At 41.9% G+C, this 22,124-nt stretch overlaps 2 protein-coding genes across 2 annotated transcripts in view; one reads left to right on the forward strand and one right to left on the reverse strand.

The window, feature by feature from the left end:
* TRAPPC3L (trafficking protein particle complex subunit 3L) overlaps nt 1–21,491 on the forward strand; it is a 57,426-nt gene extending 35,935 nt beyond the window's left edge. The window contains exons 4-5 of the mRNA XM_075554642.1: nt 10,590–10,775; nt 21,272–21,491. Of these exons, the coding sequence (XP_075410757.1) occupies nt 10,590–10,775; nt 21,272–21,391 (306 nt within the window). The 3' untranslated portion in view covers nt 21,392–21,491. The remainder of the gene's footprint in view (nt 1–10,589; nt 10,776–21,271) is intronic.
* On the reverse strand, nt 1,552–8,315 carry CALHM5 (calcium homeostasis modulator family member 5). The gene is made up of 2 exons (XM_075554640.1): nt 7,489–8,315; nt 1,552–3,949 (listed from the first exon to the last, which is right to left on the reverse strand). Exons 1-2 carry the CDS (start codon nt 8,119–8,121, stop codon nt 3,560–3,562), a joined length of 1,023 nt encoding a protein of 340 aa, XP_075410755.1. The 5' UTR covers nt 8,122–8,315; the 3' UTR covers nt 1,552–3,559.
* Nucleotides 21,492–22,124: the final 633 nt, after the last annotated feature.

Here is a 22,124-nt window from a genome sequence, read left to right on the forward strand (position 1 = left end):
ACCCCACCCAGCCCTGCACCATATTCAGAATGGTTCTTGTGTTTGAGCCCATTGTTTCCGCCACTGTGTCAATCCGTCTTGTGGGGGTCTCCTCTTTTTCACTGCCCCTGCACTTTACCAGCCAGAGTGCTCTTTCCCAGATCCTCTTCATGTCCAAATACGTGTGGTGCATCTCGCCATCATTGCTTCTCAGGAGCATCTGGCTGCACTTCTTTGTTCTTCAGAGAAGCTATTTTTAGCATCTCTTTCTAACTTTGCATTCAGTGCAGTTACCTTGGTAGCTTACAGCTACCAACCAGAAAGCAAATAAATCAAAGCAAACCCACTGCCATTGAGTTTGTTCTTGCTCATAGCAACCATCGGTAGGACTTTTGAAGCTATCCATGTGTATAGGAGCAGAACTCCCATCCTTCTCTGGAGCGGCTGAGGATTTGAACCAGAAGCAGCCAACGCTTACTCTACAGCATCACCAGAGCTCCGCTCTAAAAGTTACACCATGGAAATCAGAAACACTTCAAACAACAACCTCCTGCTCTCACTCAGTACCACTCACACCGCCTTACACAAACCCTGAATATAAAAATACTATCGCTACATATTAGAAACAGGGCATTTCTAAAGTTCCTGATGCTCAGATCTCACCTCAGAACAATTATATCAGAATAGTTCCAGGGTGGGACCAGGTTTAGACCTTTGAAAACACCTCAAGTGACTCCCAGGTGCAGCCAATATGAGAGTCACTGATAGATGTGGATTCTTTCCATCTGATCTCTCATGTGGAAGTCTTTGACTTATCTGAATGATTTGGGAATACCAAGAGAGATCAAAGCACTACCCACAGAGAAAGTGAACACCCCATGGTTTGTACATTCGAGAAAAAAGGAAAGGGAAATCTCATAAAATATTTGCCTTAAAGAATCCAGAAACACCAATGTAGAATAAATATTTGAAATACCCAATGAGAAGAGGTAGCTGTTTTCTGTTATCCAGGAACTTTGGGGTTCTCTTATCCCAGTGATTCTCAATCGGTGGGTTGTGACCCCTTTGGGGGTCAAACAACCCTTTCACAGGGGTTTCCTGATTCACAACAGTAGCAAAATTAGTTATGAAGTAGCAACGAAAATAATTTTATGGTTGGTGGGTCACCACAACATGAGGAACTGTATTAAAGGGTCTGCAGCATTAGGAAGATTGAGAACCATTGTCTTAACCCATTTTTCTAGCAAGCTTCATCGGGCTTTGAAATGTCTAATTTCAATTAATAATTTCATCATTTTCTTATCAAGTGTACATATTTTCGGTGGTGTATCAAAGTTCCTAAGTAGGAAATCATGCACAGTTTTAAACATTATTTTGGACATATATATTTTTCTAGACATTATGTAAAGGTACATTACATAAAAGTATGTATTCATGTATACCATATCTTATTTTTGCAATTCTTTCTAGATAACTTCATCCATTTGCATTTTGTATTAATATTAATAAGTTGAGTGTGCCATAGCATTGAGTACACTCGCTGAGTCAAAAAAAAGGAACAACACAGAAAAATATCATAGACCGTGTTTGCACATATTTTATTCATGGGATACATTTGACAAAGTAGCTGTCATATGCCATTAACATTTGTATAACCTACGTATTCCTTGTATGGGAAACATCCACTATTTTCCAACAGCATTCTTCAACCCTTAATTTATATACCAGAGTGCTACAGCCGGGAGAAGGATGGGGTTGCTTTCAGAAGCATGGGTCCTCGTTGGGAGCAGGGCAGTAGACGTTGAGAAGAGGAGTCAGTTCGGCATGCTTCCTTAGACCCTCCAAGGGGACTGTGGTAGCAGTTATAGGTGATGTCCTTTCCGGTGTTCTCTCCAGGTCTCTGGTTTCAGGGTGCCCATCTCCCAGTTGCTGGGGTACAACGTTCTCTGGAGGATTACTCTTGGGTCACTGAAGGCTCCTCTTGTAGTGCTGCCTGGGAGATATTTTCCTCTACCTGATTCTGGAATGGCACAAATGGTGAAGCATTCCACTAGTAGCTGTTAAGATCGGCAGTTCAAACCCACCCAGAGGCACTTCAGGAGACAGGCATGGGGATCTGCTTCGGAAAGGTCACAGTCTTGGAAATCCCGCAGAGCCGCTCTACTGTGCACACCTGGGGTCGGGAGTCATCCTGGGCGTGCACTCTGCAGCCCCAGGAGAACATGTACACACAGGGCAATGCTGGAATCCTTGGCTCTCAGGGATAAGCTAATTCTTTTTGTTTTTAATTTTGGGGGGACAAACTAATTCTTATGTAACTGCTGCTCAGTCTTGCCCACCCTGTGAGATGCATGGAAAGATAGCGGAATTTTTTATGGTCTCTTTGAAGCCTCCTTGTAACAGAAATATATATATGATTATAACAAATTATTGTATTATGGATATAGTTCATAGTAGAATATACAATGTATATGATCTATGATAAATATGATACTTTAAAAACATTTTTCAACTGCTTTGGATGATGTATTCTGTCCTTTAATCCTGCCTGTTGGCCATTAGATTCAGGAGGCACCGTGATATGCCTGAACCCAAAACCAAAGCGAACCTACTGCCATTGAGTCAATTCCAAGGCATAGCTAACCTACAGGACAGGATAGCATGGCTTCTTTGGGTTTCCAGATGTGTAAGTCTTTAAAGGAGGAGTCAGCCTCAACTTTCTCTCTTGAAGCAACTGGCGGGTTTGAACTACTAATCTTTCAGCCTCTCAGTGCCTAACCCATAGCGTCTATGGGCCACAATATTATTATTATTAGGGGCCCAAAGACAGTGTTTATAGTGGAAAATTAATGAATTTTGATGCTGGAGGCTATTTTAATTTGTAGTATTAATTTGTTAATATATTAATATTTATATTAGTGTAGAGATATATCTTTAGTTAGAAGGGGGCTCACAGGGCCCATGAAAATCATGAGGCAGTGGCATATGTTCAGTAGACAGTGGAAACATGTGAAAAGCCCTACATTTTAGGTTATTGTCTCTTTTAAATTGGTTATTTTTGAGAACTGTGATCTTCAGAGTCCCAGGAAATTAATTTCAAATGGTAGGATTTTAGACACACTGCATACATATCTCTATTACTGCATGCAGTGATATAGCTATGCGGAACAAAGACCCTTGCTAATCACCCCTAAGCCCCTACTGTGCATGGCAGGCTATGTCAAGGGCTCCTTCTTCCCACAGAAGACACAGCTTCTGCTCCCCCTACCATAACCAACATTTGCAGCAAAGAGCAGATCCTCATGTGTCTTGTCTTAGAACTTGACTTTGACATCTAAGAACTTGAGGGGACTTCAGTGACCACTGAGTTCAATCCCGAACTAATAATACAAGAGCATCTGTGTTAACATCGTTGACCATGAACTAGACTTGGGAGTGTCCACACTGTTTCCTTTGCATTGTTGTCTTATAAAGAAGCAATAAATTTACAAAGACCGAATCATACAGGTTGCTTTTAATGCAGCCGAAGGCCTTCAGATGCATATTCCCCATGAATACTTTGGTTCTGATAGCAGATGAGCTATAGCGGTTCGGCTGTACCCACAAGGACCATGGTTGTCTCGTCTTCCTCTGGGCAGAGGTCCAGACCGTCCTCCACGACCTTGTGCAGGGTGCTGTAGTGTTGCCGGGTTTGGTGGAAAGAGTAAAGCTCTGACGCAGCCTCCCAGGCCGCGAAGGAGGGCATGGGGAAAGCTTCTGGCCTCTTGTTTTCAAAAAAGCACTTCAGATTCCTCATACTGAGCTTGCTGGCATAATCCAGGAACGAATTTTCCAACTGCTCCTTCTCCTTTTCCACGTATGTCTTCCAAAATGTCATCTGGAGGTAGCTAACTTTAGATCGGCAGCGACCATAACAAGTGGAGACCAGAGAGAAGAATGACGCAGAGCAAATCAGACACCATCCTAGAATCTTAGAAAGAAAGAGATATTGAGGCCATGGAAAAGCAAAGCCACGTTTCAAACACCTTGAGGCGGTTTTTATCTGTAAAATTAAAAACAGGCACGGCCACACCTCATGCGAAACCATTACTTTTTAGTAACATTTGAAAGTAGCATTAGCGAAACGCCAAAATAAAGTTAAAAGTTTACCTAATCTTTATTCTTTTGTTAACTCCCATTGTCCAAAGAAAGAACTGCAAGTCAGGAAAAAGAGGAGTCCAGAATATGCCATGCTGACACCGATCAAGCCCTCAACTACGATGAGCTGACAGACAGCTGCTCTCTGTGTCTGAGTAAATGACCAGTGAGTTCCCTAGTCAGGCATTTTTAGGCTTTGCTCACCATTTTTCCTTATGTACCTTTGTTTACATGCAGTATATTTGAGGGACTTTTACTGGAGAAGTGTTATTACTCAATATCTTTGACAATGTGAGCCAGATATAAAACATTAAGGAAACTGAAGCTGTAACTTCTTAAGTCAGCTAAAATCTGGTAGAGGGAGAGAATTTAGGCTAACTTTAAATCCTGAGGATGATTCTTTCTGAATTTGGGTTGGGGAGGGGGCAGAGGGGGTGGTGGTGGGTGGGAATCTTCCTTCTGAACACAAACTGGTTCAACAGTTTGTTATTGTCTTGTCTACTAAATTATAAAAGCAGAAAGCTGGATGCCTCCAGTTGTCTTCTGAATTTCTGTTCCAATCATATTTTTTATAATTGGAATTAATTCCACATTTGGATAGCTAAAAAAATCTCTTTCAAAGTGTCTCTTGACATTTTAATTAAATGCTCCTTAGTATTTCTCTACAGATGTGCCTGTTTTAAAATGGAAATGCTAATATGCAAATAAACTGATTTCTTCATACCATAACTGAACCACTAATGTGCTCCAGGGCCCTATAGAAGTGATGCCCAAAACCTATGGCAAAGGATGTGGAGCTGTTGTGAAGGATCCGAAACGCTGTCAGATGCCTGTGGCCACAGGACAGCGAGCTCTGGATTCATACTAAAAACCAAAACAGTTGCTGGCAAGTCATTTCTGACTCACGGCAGCCTTAGACTGTTCAATGATCTCTCAGAATGAGACCTCCACACCTTTTCTCCAAGGTGTGTCTCAGTGGATTTGAACCGTTGATGTGTGTGTCGGTTTGTAGTCCAGGGAGCCCAACGTTTTCTCTACTATGATGGTCTTCGTGCCCAAGTTTCCTCGATGGTAAAACTGGGCTGGGTGTTGGGGGTCACCTGTTCCTGCGGGTCCTTATGAGGATTTAGTGAGATGATCTACAGGATGTGCTTGGAACAAGGCTGGGCATCCACGCACATTCAGTAACTGATTCAGTAATCACATTCTGTGATCTTTCACATGTGTGGCCTACAAAAGCTGGAACCTGTGAAAGACAGAAACAAGTCAGAGAAGGAAAACACTAGCGTTTCCCTCAACAAAGGGGTCACAGAAAAGACCGTGTGCCGTCAAACATACGTGGAAAACCTGAGCGATCTGGAAAAACAAGGCAGCCCCATCGAGTTCGAATGCTCCAGAGTTCACTGCATGTTTATGTTAAAGAATTGCTGACCTCATAGTAGCTTCTGTCATTATAGTTAATGAATAAGCACAACAGCCATTCTGTGAGTCCTCATATTTGCCTGGAATAACCCGTGACTGGACCTCCGATTTTCCTTTGCATCCTCTACCTTGCTCTTTTCCCCAACCTCTCACTCCAGTACTTGACTCTATTCTTCCTGTGTTAGAGACTTTATCGATCGGTTCATCTTCCTCTCCTATGGCATGATCTTAGCTGTTATCACTGCCAGCTATGAGGAAACTGGGGTGCAGAGAGGTCAAAAGGCTAGCTCTATGCTCGCCAGCTGGTATATGGTAGAGTCAGTACTCAAATCCAAGACTTGCCGATTTTAAGACCCAGCGCTTTCCACTGCTCCACTCTCCCTGCCTTGAGAATGGAGAGCCATCCAGCGGGACTTGTTATTGCTCGGTTCCACCCCTGGATGAATGGATGAAGGCACTTTTCCCACCCCCACCTCTACCACTCACATACCCCCAATTACTGGCCTGGACTGAGCATTGCCACCTGCTTATCCCAATCTCCGTGGTCAGCACCTGCACCTGTTCTGGATACAGCTCCCCTGACTACGCAACTCCTCCACCTCCTCACAGGAATCAGCCCCGGGCTTTGCCCTCTCTCGTTGGACTGAAAGATAAACAGCACGTGTGGCCGACTCAGCTATGACAGAATGTATATGGTTTTTACCTGTGTTTGGAGAAGAACCACTCACACAGTAAGTGTGTGAACTTGGCACCAACTGAATGGAGCCTGTGGCCTGAGGGCATCAATTATGCCATTTATTGTGACATAGTGTTCTTAATTAACACCTTCCAACAACAAAGATGAAAGACATTTGGGAAGCTGGCGTGTTTTATGTAAGATGTGCTTTATGCGCGAAACAAAAGGTTTTGGTTTAGAGTATATTTTGATTTGTCAGCTTATGAAAATAGTATGACTATACTAACAACCAGTTTGGAACTGTGTGGGTTTAAAAATAGACTTTGCCTTACTGTGTTGTAAAGGCAAATCCTTTTGAGGAAAAAAGTAAAATGATCCTATCTTCAGTGTGTTTACTCTGGAAGAAACAGCATTTCTGGCCAGATGTGGGTGTGTTTCACTGCTTATTGCTGGTTTGGGTTTGAGGAATGCCATTCCCCCTTTTCAGACAGTCAGACTGCACATCTGGATTTGTGCTCATGTACCTGGAGTCTGACAAGCTATTTCCCTCCATCAATTAGGCTAAGTTGTCATTTCCTTCTGCTAAGGTTAAAAAAAAAATCTTCAGCTTCAAAAGCAGTAAAAGAGTTTCTTTAGCCATTCCACACTAAGAGGATAAGACATGATGTCCCGGAAGAATGCAGTCACTTATCACTGCAAGCTATTTAAAGCCGGCAGAGGTCAGCTTTAGGGTGAATTCTTTGCAATCTTGACAGGGATAGCAGTTGTCAGAAATCACCCAGGGAAATCTCTACACTGATTATACTGCACGCAACTTCGAAAAGTAGTCGCTCACTCGGATCAGCTGAATCATCATAGAGAGGGATAGGTCTATGTGTTTCTGAGCAACCCGTTTGAAAGCAACTCATTGACAGGCGTCCGTGATTTCTAAGCTGTAGCTTTGCCATTAGCCCTGTGATTTAGGGTCCTGCATGACTTCCAAAGTCAGATAGTTTTAAACAGACTTGAAGTATTTACGTAGGCCTAACTCAACAAGGGTATTCACTTTTTGAAAATGGAAAACACATGGTCCAAGCAGCAGTTTCCCCATCCCGTCCAATCTATCACAAACAGCAGCAGCAGCAGCAGCAGCAAATCCTTTCCGCGTGATCCTCCTCATTCTGCAGTATGTCCCCGTTCCCACTCGGCTTCAGAAGCTCCTGGCAAGCCTCTCTCTCAACCTCGGCTGAAAGGCCGGCAGAGGAGGGCGGGAAAGGCGAGCGGGCGCTTCTTACCTGAGACTGGGCTTGCAGGGACAGCTGGAGCTCCTCGTTGTCGGTGGGCGTCATGCTGGTCTTCCCACAGGACACTTTGTGCAGTTCTTCCCAGCACTCTTTGGGCTTGCCCTTACAAATGAGGTCCAGGAGGCCGGCGCTCTTCGTCCCGCTCATAGCGCACTCATAAAAAGTCCCGTTGAGCAAAGCCACGGAGAGCCACATCACGGGAGCCACCAGCGAATTCAGGGTGATCTGGCCTAGGACGTAGAAGAAGCGGCAGCCGTGGCCCCTGGGGAAGATCTTCCTGGGGTTCACGCAGCAGCCCGTGAAGAGTCTCCAGGACCTGTTGTTCAGAAAGAAGCCCAGGATCAGGAGCACCCAGGCGGGAGCAAAGAGGAAAGCCAGTCCGTAGACGGTGTTCTCGGCGCTGCAGGGGCACTTAAAAGCCACCAGCGAGAAGAGCCGCTCCCCGCCCAGGGTGAGCAGAGCCATGAAGCTGTAGCCTATAGCAGTTTTCTGGTTAAGGAAGAATTTCAAAAGTCCCTGGAAAGCATCCATGGTGGACGTTCTCGAAGAGGGAAAATCTTTCTTCTTCCTTTGGGGCACAGCCGCTGTGGCAGCAGCTGAGGGTGGAGCTAGCTCTTTCTTCATAGAAACACCAGTCCTCCGTCGCAGACAGAATCGAGCCGATAAAGAAATAATGTCATCTACTAGGAATGGCTATTTCCCAACCACGTGGAGAGAATGCCTCCTACTGGCGGACGTTGCGCGGGGAGACTGCTCCTTACACACAGAAACAGCAAATTCAGAGGGCTCAGCATCCTTTTTGATGTTATTTCCATGCTGCTCAGAAAGAGAATCAGAAAAAATTCTCACTCAGACAACCACCAGTGTTGACATTTCCTCGCTGAAGGAAACAGCTTTAAGCAGAATGGATGCCAGCCAATTGACTGGGAGCCAAGAGGAATCTCCAAGCCTGGATATTCATGATGTTTTTGCTTTGTGTTTCTTGCTCGCTTGCTACTCAACTTAAGGGTTTGGAAGACAGGGGTTTGTTCCGGAGGGCATGACGTTGGAGCCGAAATGTAGGGTTTGAGCTTCTTGAGATTTATATGGAACCGTGTTAGGGAGGGTTTAAATTTTGAAGAAAAGGCTAAGGAGAAAGTTTCTTATGATTTCTTTCCTGAGTTATCACAGTAACCTTACCATTGCTTTCTTTGCTTCAGCTCTCAACCCTCAATCTGTCTTACACCTCAAAAGTAAGGAAATCATATATATATATATATATATATATATATAGTTCTGCATTAGTTTTAGAGGTCTTTGGGGTTCAGCACTGCTCCTAGGATGGCAGATTTTATTCACCTTCCCTAGATTTCATTATGGAACCTCAAAATTCCCCATGCCTCTTTCACAGTCTCTTTCACAGTCTCTTGAATACCCCCTCTCCATGTACTGGCAAACTCTCACTCAGTATTCAGGAAAACGTTAGAAGTCCGTCCTCTGTGGATATTACCCAGATTATAATCCCTAATACATTCTTAATTGTTTCCAAATGTATAAAATTGTACTAGCAGGACTTATTACACCACTGCAGTTATGCAATATTCATAGCCGCTCTTTGATGATGATCGCTTGTGCTTGTATGCCATCAGGTTCATTCTAGCTCAGTGGCTTTACAGGAGGGAGAAGCAACGTCCCATGGGGTTCTGAGGGCATCAGCTTTGTAGAAGCAGAGCGCCGCGCCACGCCACACCTTTGTCCCTTGGGACTACCACAGGGGTGTGGATGGCCAACCTCTTGGTCAGCAATTCAATGCTTAACCACTGCACCACCTGGGCTCCTTGTGAACGTTTGTACAACAGAAACTATGTCTTATTATGGTCCTGTGCCTAAGCATGGCTTCAAACACACAGTGGATGCTCATTTAAAATTTTCATTTTTCAGATAAAACTGAACTCCCTTTACCTGCCGGGCACTGTGCTCAACAGGCTGGCCTCAAGAAGTACCATTTGAATGAACGAATGATAAACCTTTTAGTACTTCTATAATCTGAAGTGGTTTCCATCTCTCTGGAACATTTCTCTGAATTCAAAAATTAAATTAGCTAAGATATTTAGAAGTTGACAAATTTTCATTTCTTAACTTCCATGTCCAGGCCTGTGTGTTTGTGAAAAGTAATCACCGTGGGCTTTGAAAGTAGCTACTTGGGAGTATGGACTTGGCGACATGCCATTTTGTGTTCTGAATCCTAGTTTGCTCATTCGTGAAAATAGGCTGGTTAAAGGAAGTCATCTCTATGATTTCTTCAATTTCTACATTTCAAACAGTGAAATACAGATTTTTTTATAGTTACTTTTTCATGGATTTATGTGCCTCTCACCACTGCTACTTGTCTCTTCGCAGGGTCATGTCACCCTTCTAGACACAAATTCCACCAACTCCCCAAACACCTGTGGGCCTAATGTCCTGAGCATTCTTTGCTCTGATTGTTACCATATATCCTGTGTCCCTTCCAGTAATTCAGGAACTTATACTTTACCAAACTCAGTGTGCAAGTATGCTAGCACGTTTATCATTTACAATGGCTTAATTTCCTACCCTCGGAAACCTAAAACCACTGCCATCAAGTCAATTCTAAATCCTAGCAACCCTTAAGGTTCCCATGGCTGTAAATCGTTACAAGACTAGACAGACTCATCTTATCCCAATAGAGGGGCTGGTGGGTTTGAATCCCTGATCTTGTAGTTAGCAGACCGACATTTAATCCACAACATCACCAGAACTCCTTCCTGCCCTCCAAGAGGATATTGAATTTTTTTTATCTGAAAATAATACCTTAGCCTTTGGTGTTTTATAAGCCAAATTATTTCCACTGGACACTGGTTCCTTGGGATGTTCCCTCCAAATAGAAAATTTTATGATTTGCACAAGTCATCCCATCAATAAATGGAATGGTAAATTTGAATCCCAACCTCCTGACTGCCAGCTCCACATGCTCAGCCATTGGCCTGCACTACTGGCGGCTGGCCTATCATAGATCCTTATTCTAGAATCTAGACCAAGTTTTATTAAATGTGTTTTTCTATTGTTGTGTTTTTTAAATCTTCCTTTATCAGGTGGCTTTCAAGATGTACTTGGGAATTACCCCGAGGGTGACCTGTAACAATTCCAGCAGAAATGAATTTTCCCTGATTCTCGAGAAGAATCCTCTGGCGGAGTTTGTGGAAGAGCTCCCTCCTGGACGATCAGCTCTGCGCTACTGTAACTTACTCTGTGGGATTATCAGAGGGGCCCTGGAAATGGTAAACAGCACGCTTCACGGTGTCATGTGCATGCATTCTCTGGAGTCGGTAGGGGATATAACTGGTTTATACAGTCAGCTGCTGACCAATGAATGGTGGTGGCTTGAGTGGCCCCAGACGAACCTTGAATGAAAGGCCTGACAGTTTACTTTTGGAAAACCAGCCATTGCAAACCCCACCGTGCTCCTCTGGCACACGTGGGGTCACCAGGATTCAGAACTGTCTCCACAGCAACCGCCTGTGTTTCCTTCATTCTTTTCAAGTTATCCACTGTGTAAGAAATTACCACACACACATCCCCACCCAGACATACCGACTCAGAACAACACACATTGGTTATCTCACAAAGTTTCTAAGGAATCTAGAAGCAGTTTGGCTGGGTGATCCTACCTCAGAGCCAGTCACGAGGTTGTAGGCTCACTGCTGTCTCTGAAGACTTGACTGAGAGTGAGGCCTCTGCTTCCGGGTATGGTTGTGGGCAGTGAGCCAGACACTCCAGCTCCTTGACACACAGGCCTCTGTGGACAGAGACTCAACATGCCAGCTGACTGCCCTGGGGGGACAGGGGAGAGACGAGACAGAGGGGGGAAAACAGAAGGACAATCCAAGATGGGTTCATTATATTCACAAGTGACATGCCACCATTTCTGTGTGTGCTGTTTTAAACCAGCCATGGGTCTAAATGGATCACTTGACATTTTAATACCAGAAGGTGAGAATGATGGCAGGCTGTTTGGGGGGGCTGATTTCCACACCTGAACTATTCTTGGTTTTATTTCTTCTTTGTTTTGTTTGAATTTATTGGTGCCAAGGGTGAGCCAATCGATGTTAAAGTAGAACCGAGTTCCGTGAGATTTTCCAGAACTAAATTTTTTCAGCAGATTGATCATCAGGCCTCTTCTTTGAGGCACCTCACCTATTAGCATCTATAAAGTGTTGGGCATTAAGGAGGCCAGGTGAATAAGGTACAGTCGCTGTGCTCCTCAGTCCGCTGTCCAGTCGGGAAGGTAAAGGAGCAACGAAGACAGCACGGCGTGAAGAAGGGTTATGGGAGGAACTGGGGGCAGAGGTCAGGGGGTTGCAAAAGATTTCCTGGAGAAACGCTGAGCTGATTTTTGAAGGATAAATAGAAGGTCAGGTGAAAACGTTAGGGGAAAGGAAACAGTAGAGAGTTCAACTATTCTGGTAAAGATTTTCAAAAAACAAAAACTTTTTAATTCAAGAAACAAGGCACTTAAATTAGTTCAGTAGATTGATATGCAGTTTAAGAGAGGGACTGTCAAGAGAAAGGACGTTTAAACTCTTCAGAACTCTATTTTTATTGCATTTTTTACAAGCTTTGGAATGTTATTTTTTATATGGAAAACAACCAACGGCCATTATAAGACTCTCTCAATAGGAATGTTATATTGTGAGGTTTGTGTTTTTAAAAGGGCCTTCCTTTGTCAATGAAATGAAAATTTGTAGGAGGGGAACATTGTTGGAGGGATTGAGAAAAGGAGTTAGGAAGTTAATGTTGATATCCTTAATTAAAACCAGAATAATGCCTACAGAGTTGGAGTGCAGAAGAAATGACTGATTTGAGAAAGAGTAAAAAGATATAACATACACATCAGTTGGCTGAAAGGGAATAGGCTGGGAAAACGATTCAGTAATGACAGGCCTCAGTCTAGTTGCACTATTAACCTTGAAAGAAAAACACAGGAGGAATAAATTGGCAAGTCCAACACACGTACGAGTGAGGATATCGCGAGATATGTTACTTTTTGGATCCATTGGGCTCAGAGAGAGAGAGAGATAGATATGCAGAGCATTAAGAACTGACCAAGCATTCTTAGGGGGAGTAAGAAAAAAGAAAGCCCTAAGGAGCAACGAACTATCATTGTCATAAATTAAACAGAGAATGCAGAGGCAGCAGCCGATAATAGTAACTACAAGAGGGGAAAATACCAAGAAAGGATTAGGTCATCATAAAGATGCGGGGGGGGAAGGTTTTTAGGGAGAGGGAATGATTCATAAGTTCAAGTACAACAAAGAGGCTAAGTAAAAGCACACCTAAACATATCCACACTATTTAGGAGCTGCCTTAATAATTATCTAGTGCGGCTAAAGCAGAAAGATCACGGGTGGCGGGCTTTAACAAGCAAATTTGTTCTCTCACATTTAGGAAGTTGGAAGTCAGGGCACTAGCTCTAGAAGAAGGGCCTGTCTCATTTCAGTGTCGGTAGTCCTGGCATTCTTAGGAAGTTTCTGTGTCTTGGCGTCAATCATCCCCTGATCTAGGAGGTCCCAGGTTACAAGGAATCTAGGACCAAAAAAACATGCATTGTTCCTGCACTTCCTTCTTGGTGATATTAGGTTCCTCTGATCTATGATCAAGGAACCCTGGTTGCTCTATGGGTAAATATTGGGCTGCTAACCCCAGGCTGTCAGTTCAAACCCATCAGCTACTATGAGGGAGAAAAGTGAGGCTGTCTTCTCCCATAAACATTTAGTCTCAAAAACTTTAAGAAGGAGTTCTACCTTGTCCTATAGGGTCCCTATGAGTTGAAATGAACTCAGTGGCAGTGGGCATCTCTGCTCACTTGTATAATCTCTTTCATATCTTAAAAGAGATTGATTCAAGATATAACTGATTCCTGCAGATGGTTTCCTTCCTCATTAACATAACTGCCACCAGTCCTGTCTCATTAACATTATAGAGATTAAGAGTTATAACCCACAGCATAATTACATCAGACCACAAAATGAAGGACAATTCCATAATCCTGGGAATCATGATCTAGCAAGGTGGGCAGATGTGAGGGGACTTCAAAGAGTTCATGGAAAGGTGGAATAAAAATGCGTTGGAAATTTTCCACATATTTTAAGCCCTTCATATTTGGGGGAGATATAATTCAATTTGTAACAGGAACCATATTCGGGGAGGGCCCTGTAAGAACTATTTAAGGAAGATGAAAGGACAATATAATTCATCATCATCTAATGAGCCAACAGAAGCTTAGGTAATAATCACAAAGATAAAAATCAGAGAGTCTCATTTTTCCAGTTTAATTATTAAGAATGGTGAGACTACATAGAGGCCAAAGGTTAGACACATTAGAACTAACCAATAATTAGGGATCTATATTATTTTCAAGTTTTTAATTAATGGAAGAATATCATAAAACAATAAAAGCAAATTATTATTCACACAGATCCTCCATAGGCTGCTTAAGCTTTTTTCCCCCTCTATAATCAGTGGGTGTTAAACCAAAGAAAACAAAGTAAGAGTCTTGGAACTTATCGGAAAAGGTTTGCCTTAAAACCAAGACAGGTATATGAGGAAGAAGTCTTCAGCTCTAATAGCTGCCGGCTGATTAACATGCTGAGAGCTAATCGGAATCACACTGTGGGACTCCAACTATCAAAATAGCTTCAATTTCATCTCCATGCATTTTGAAAGATTGATTTTCTGTTCAATTTTGAGAAAGACACAGGAGACACTATGGAAAAAAATAACGAAGGGTCAGTTTGGCATCTGTATTTCTTTTTTTTAAATCATTTTATTGGGGGCTGATACATCTCTTATCATAATCCATACATACATGAATTGTATAAAGCATATTTGTACATTTGTTACCCTCAGCATTCTCAAAACATTTGCTCTCCACTTAAGCCCCTGGCATCAGCTCCTCATATTTCCCCCTCCCTTCCCGCTCACACCTTCCTCATGAACCCTTGATAATTTATAAATTATTATTTTGTCATATCTTACACTGTCCATCTCCCTTCACCCACTTTTCTGTTGTCCATCTTCCAGGGAGGAGGTTATATGTCGATCTCTGTATTCAGTTACCCCTTTCTACCCCACCCTCCCTCCACCCTTCTGGTATTGCCACTCTTACCACTGGTCCTGAAGGGATCATCTGTCCTGGGTTCCCTGGGTTCCCAGTTCCTATCTGTACCACTGTACATCCTCTGGTCTAGCCAGATTTGTACGGTGAATTGTGATCATGATAGTGGGTGGGGAGGAAGCATTTAGGAACTAGAGGAAACTTGTATGTTTCATCATTGCTACACTGTACCCTGACTGACTCGTCTCCTCCCTGCGACCCTTCCATAGGGGATGTCCAATTGCCTACAGATGTGCTTTGGGTCCCCACTCCACTCTCCCTCTCATTCACAATGATATAATTTTTTGTTCTTTTATGCCTGATACCTCATCCCTTCGACACCTCGTGGTCACACAGGCTGGTGTGTTGCTTCCATGTGGGCTTTGTTGCTTCCAACCTAGAAGGCTGCTTGTTTACCTTCAAGCCTTTAAGACCCCAGATGCTATATCTTTTGATTGCTGGGCACCATCATTTTTTTTCACCACATTTGCTTATGCACCTATTTGTCTTCAGTGATCATATCTGGGAGGTGAGCACACAATGATTGGTTTTTTCCTTCTTTGATGACTGATGACTGATTCCTTCAGCACCTGTGATCACTCAGGCTGGTGTGCTTCTTCCATGTGGGCTTTTTTACTTCTGAGCTAGATGGCTGCTTTTTTACCTTCAAGTCAGTAAGACCCTAGACTATATCTTTTGATAGCCAGGCTCCATCAGCTTTCTTCACCACATTTGCTTATGCACCCACTTTTTCTTCAGCAATCGTGTCGGGAAGGTGAGCATCATGGAATGCCAGTTTAATAGAACAAAGTATTTTTGCATTGAGGGAGTACTTGAGTGGAGGCCCAATGTCCATTTGCTACCTTAATACTAAACCTATAAATATATGCACAAAAATGTATTTCCCTATCATCAAATATAAATATATTTAAATATGTACGTCCCCTTTTTAGACCTCCATAAATGCCCTTTGCTTCCTAACTCTTTCCTCTATTTCCTTTTATTTTTCTCTTGTCCCACTATCATGTTTAGCCTTCATTTGGGTTTCAGTAATTCCTCTCGGTTACATTACCCTTGATCACACCCTACCAGGCCTCCTACACCCTCCTCACCACCGATTTGGCTCACTTGTTGTTCTCTTGTCCCTGGGTTTGTTAACACCCCTTCCTTTCCCCCCACCTCCCACTCTCCAATTTCCCCCTGAGAACTGTTGGTCTCTTTGTTTTCTCCACATTGTTCATCCAGCCTATCTTATTTAAATGGCATCTGTATTTCAAAGTGCATTCTTTACCATACTCCTGGATGGAAAAGCCTGGAGTTTTCCTCCTTTATGAGCCAATTTGTCACATGATGTTCTGTTGTTTAGTAGATGCAGGCTGGATCGGCAAAGGATGCTCAGTGAGAGAGAATTGACTTACATAAGATTCAATAATTAAAATTCTTCATTTCCTACTTCTTATTAGATGCTGTCAAATTGGTTCCCATTCATAGTGACTATGTGTACAACCTGACAAAACACGAGGGGTCTCTTGCCATCTTCACAATCATTGGTGTGATTGAGACCATTGCTGCAGATCATCCCTTCATTGCTGGGTGGAGCCATCTTGGTTTTTTTCTAGGACTTTACCAGCCCTGATGCCCTTGCCCATGAGCTGGCCTCTCCTGATAACATGCCCACAGTCCATAAGACAAAGTCTCGCCATCCTAATTTGTAAAGAGCATTGAGGCTGTCTTTTTCCAAGACAGATTACAATGTTCTTTGCCGGCACAATAATCCAAATGTCTCATTTCTTCTGCGGTCTTCCTTATTTGTTGTCTTCCTTATTTGCTGTTTCACAAGCATATGAGGGAACTGAGAATGCCATAGCATGGGTGAGGCACACTGTAGTCCTCAAAGTAACATCCTTGCTCTTAAACAATTTAAAGAGGTCTTGTGCAGTAGATTTACCCAATCCAATACATACTTTGATTTCTTGACTACTGCTTCCATAAGCATTGATTGTGGATCCAAGCAAGGTACAATCCTTTAAATCTTTCATCTTTTTTTCCATTTATTATGATTTTGCCTATTGACCCACTTCTGAGGATTATGGTCATCTTCACATTGACTTGTAATCCATATGGAGGGTTGCAATCCTTGATTTTCTTCAGCATGTGCTTCAAATCCTCACTCTCAGAAGCAATGCTTTGCCATCTCCATATTACAGGTTATTAAATCTTCCTCCAGTCCTGATACCATATCCTCTTCCTATAGTCTAGCTTTGCAAATTGTTTGTTCAGCATGAAGACTGAATAAGTATGGTGAAATGATACCCCCCTGACACGCATATTTCCTGATGCTAAATCACAGATGATGTATTCCCTTGTTCTCTCCAAACGACCACCTCCTGGCCACGTGCAGGTTCCACATGAACACAATGGAAAGTTCAGGAGTTCCCTTTCTTCTCAACGATGGCCATAGTTTGTTGTGATCCACACAATCAAATACCTTTGCCTCACGAATAAAACACAAGTAAACTTCCTTCTGGTATCTTCTGCGCTCAGGCAAGATCCACCTGATGTCAGTCATGCTGCCCTTCATACGACATCTACTGAATCTGACTTGAATTTCTGGCAATTTCCTTTCACTGTACTGCTGCAACTGTGTTGAATTATCTTCAGCAACATTTTATTTGCATGCGGTATTCATGACATTATTAGATAATGTCTGTATTTGGGGGTCACCTTTCTTTGAAATGTGGACAAATATGAATCTCGTCTAGTCAGTTTTCCAGGTAGCTACCTTCCAAATTTCTTGGCATCGATGCACTAATGCTTCCAGTGCTTCATCAACTTATTGAAACTTTTCAATTATTTTCCCTTCATTTCCTGCGGTCTTGTTTTTAGCTGATGCTTGCAGTGCAGTTTGGACTTCCTCCTTCGGTGCCACTGGTCGCCGGTCATATGCCACCTCTTCGAACGGTGACTGTCAGCAGTGCCTTCTGGTGCAGCAGCACTGGACTGTCCGTCAATTGTGACTGTTATTTTTTAGGAATCTAGAAAATCTGTTGAACGAAATCAGTCAATTGCAAAAGGACAAATATTATATGATGCCATGTACACAAAATAAGCAAATATACAGAAATCAAAGATTGTTAGTAGTTGCCAGAAGTGAAAGAGAGGGGGAGTTAAGGGAAGGGAGAAGAGATTTTTGCTTCAGGAGTATTGACTGTACATTAATGGTACAGAATCACTTGGAAAAGGATAGTGACAAATACCTATAAAATAGGTTATAAAATATGAAGATATAATCCATGTCACTGAATTGTATGTGTAGAAATTGTTGAATTGTTAAATGTTTTGTTGAATACTTTCTCACAATTAAAAATATAACAAAACCATAGGACCTGATTTTTACTTTTGTAACAAAATATGTTAGATTCCTTTTTTAAAAAACCGTTCTATTGGGAGTTAGTAGAGATATTATAGCATTCCACAGTTCAATCATATCAAGCAGTGTTGTACAATTACTACCACAATCAGTTTCAAATCATTCTTTTCATCCTGAACTCCTTGACATCAGCTCCCTTTTACCCCCACACCCACCACTGTACCCCACACCCCCCAGCACCCCCACTAGAAACCCATATTCAATTTGCCTGTCCCTAAAGGTTCATCATTCCTGGGTTTCATACACTGAAAAACAGTCAAACACATAAAAAAATTCAAGCAGAGCGCTCCCAATGACAAAACATATCTTAGATAAACCTTAATATGTATAAACAAAAAACTACAGAAAGTGTTGAAAAAATATCATACGATAGAATTTGCAAGTCAGGTTTATCATTTTGATCTACTTTTTGTTGCTTCCAACATTACCCAATATTTTGCAAATAGAATCTTTCAATGTTGCAAATCAAGGCTTGAATTTTTTTTTCTTCAATTCTTTCTGCTACAGCAGTGGTTCACAACCTTCCTAATGCTGTGGCCCTTTAATACAGTTCCTCATGTTGTGGTGACCCCCAACCATAAAATTATTTTTGTTGCTACTTCGTAACTGTCATTTTGCTACTGTAATGAATCAGATGACCCCTGTGAACGGTTGAGAACCACAGGTTGAGAACCGCTGAGCTAGAGGTATACTGAACACGATCTTTATTTTTGGCTTTCTAGCTTCAGGTTTGTGCATATTTCATAATAATACTTATCTTCTCAAGCTTCGCTTTGAACTTCTCCGTTCCACACTTCTCATTTCATCATTCTTCCATTTGCTTTAGCTAGTCTACCATCAAGAGCAAGTTTCAGAGTCTCGTCTGACATTCATTTTGATTCTTTCTTACTTTCCTGTATTTTTAGTGACCTTTTGTTATCTTTATGTATGTCATCCACAGTTCATCATGTCTTCTGTCATTAGTGTGCAATGCATCGATTCTTGTCTTGAGATGTTCTCAAAATTCAGGTAGGATAGACTCAAGGTCGTATTTTGGTTTCTACAGACTTGTTTTCATTTCTGCAGTTTGATGGGCTGTTCCACAGTCAGCCCTGGCCTAGTTTTGGCTGCTGATATGGAGCTTCTCCATTGCCTTATCTCACCAATGTAGCCGGTTTAATTTTTGCGCGTTCCATCTAGTGCGGTCCATCTGTATAGTCTCCATTTATGTTGCTGAAGAAATATTTGCAACGAAAAAGTCATTGGTCTTGCAAATTCTATCATATGATATTTTATCACCAAGGCCTCTTTCCCAGCTGCTGTTCCTTCCTTTTGGTTTCCAACTATTTTGCATTCCAGTAGCCAATAATTATCAAGATCTCTTGGCTACAGATTTGATTAACTTCAGACCAAAATGTTAGTAGAATTTTTCCATATTATCATCACTAGTTTTAGTGGTTGCTGGATAAACCTGAATAATCATTGTATTAACTGCATTTCCTTGTATGCGCATCTTGAAGTGTACTTTAAAAAAACCATTTTATTGAGAAGAAATGTACTTTTTCGATGATGCATGCAATACCACTCCTTTTTAAATTTGTCACTCCCAGAGTAGCAAACCATATGATGATCTGATTCAAAATAGCCAATACTAGTCTATTTCAGCTCGCGAATGCCTAGGATATCAATCTTTGTGCAGTCCATTTCATTTTTCATGACTCCAATTTCCCTAGACTCCTCTTTCAGACATTGCACATTCTGATTCTTAATGTATTCTTGCAGCTTTTTCTTCTTGTTTTGTCATGTCCCATTAGCCAAAGAAGGTTCCAAAGGCCTTACTCCATTCATGTCACACGGTTGACTCTGGTTTAAGAAGGCAGTTCTTTCTCAGTCCTGTTTTAAGAACCTACCAAGTGGAGTGGCTCATCTTCTCGCACTATATCTGACAATGTTCTGCTGATATTCACGAGGGTTTCCGTGGCAGTCCCTCAGCAGTAGACAGCCTATTCCTTCTCCATAGTCTATTCTCTGTCTGGGAGCTCCTTTTAAACCTTGCCGCTTTGGATGAGCCTGCTAGTAGTTGAAATACCGGTGGCACCGCTTCCCAAATCACAGGAACACACACGCACCACAGAATGACAAACTGACAGACAAGTGGTAGACTTTTCTATGAGATGCAGATAGTTCCATCTTCTAACTTACTTTTATAACAGAACCCTGAGGATGGAATAGACAGGTGCTTGGCTCTTAACCCAAAGTCTGGAAGTTTGACCCCACCAGCCACTCAAGGGGGAAAAACAATTGGCAGTCGGCCTCCATCAAATATATAGTCGTGGAAAGTTTTTGTGGACGTTCCAGTCTGTCCTATGGGATCACTATGAGTCAGGATCAACTTGGTGGCAATGGGCTTTGTTGGGCTATATATGATTTTGCTAATTACTTTCACTTATTTCTTCTTATTTACCTCAATGACCTAAAATAAATCTGAATAAATACTCTACTGAGAGTATTAGGTCAGCAATTTCATGCGCTCCTATGTGAGCCAATTGTAATGAATCAAGAAGTGAGCCCTAAGGCCTACTGCTATCTGCAAACTGGGGGATGCTTTGCAAAAAGAAAGAGGTCTAAGCAGTAAATATTCAGGTCGATAATTTCAATCTTTAATTTTATATTCATGATTTATTTAGTTAATTTTTCCAAAGCTCTCAAAGCGGTAAGTGATTGCTAAATGTTGTTAGGATAAATGATCCTGTTATTTAGCTGAAGACAGAATGATTTATGGCAAATCAATTTGAGAAGAACCCTTTCAGGATCCACTTACCCTTGGAAGACCTACTTGGCCTATACAGCGGTGCTGAGATGATCTTTGCTTTGGGAACTTGTGTTCTTCTTGCGATGGAACTGTAGTTTAGCCTTGTGCTGTGAGCAAAGCTTCCCAAAGGCCCAGACCTGTAAGTCGGTCCCAGAGTCATTCAACTTGAACCAGGCCCTCAAGCTCCTCTATCTCTCCATGGTCATATATTCAGGTTGACACACAGCCAGCCCATCTCCAGAGGACACAGTGAAAGGGACTTATTTCACAGAACTGGCTCTTATTTTCACAAGACGTAAGGAAAGTCAACTCTGTTTAGAATGAAAGCAACTGAAAATGTACAGTTTAAAATTTTTTAATTTAACCCACTGACATAAAACGTTTTTTTTTTCTTCCCTAGGTTCATTTGGATGCTGATGTTACATTCTTGCAAGACAGACTAAAAGGAGACAGTGTGACCGAAATAGGAATAACATTTCTGAAAAAGCCAGAGGAGAAAAAATACAGACGGAAAAAATGAAAAATAGTATGCAGACTACCACAGGGTGGTCAGCTGAGGCGTTATATTAGCTGAATATGCATAGTCATAGAAATGTTGAATTGCATAGTAGCATGAGCTTTTGGATTTTATAAATATTTAAAATGCCAAGCACTAGGATTTAAAGCTGTTTTTCCTTTGCTTACAAATCACACACATGTTCAATCTGTGCCCATGACATTTATACACAAGCAACTCCTTATTAGACGGTAAGCATGTATTCCACATACTACATAATCATCTTAAAGGACCTATTCATTCCATTTACTTCTAATAACAGAAAACATACATGTGCACACACTACCTATGCAATCGATGTATTTGTCTCTTCTTACCAAACGAGCGGGTCAAATGACGCCGTGCGGTGTTCACTACTCTGTAGACAGTTTCTAGACGATGTATGGAAACAGTGTCATTTGTAACACTTTTCTGTACGTCGGAGAAATTACAGATGCGGTTATTCTCATATGTCAGTTTGGTCTAGCTACTCTTGTGATTACCAAAGCAAGCTTTTTTTTATGATAATTTTTTAAACATTTAGGAAATAGTATTCAATTCATTTAATTAACTTGGGCTTTTTTAGAGAGAATTTGCCAAATTTCTTTATGACCAGGCTAGGAAATCTTCCATAAAGTCTCAATAACATTCCTTGAGAATACTTTCTTACTCCAGTACATCTGCACTTAATATTTTAATGGACATTTTTCTATCCTCT

This window comes from Tenrec ecaudatus, chromosome 7 (assembly GCF_050624435.1).
Source record: "Tenrec ecaudatus isolate mTenEca1 chromosome 7, mTenEca1.hap1, whole genome shotgun sequence".
In the NCBI taxonomy this organism is placed as follows: Eukaryota; Metazoa; Chordata; class Mammalia; order Afrosoricida; family Tenrecidae; genus Tenrec; species Tenrec ecaudatus.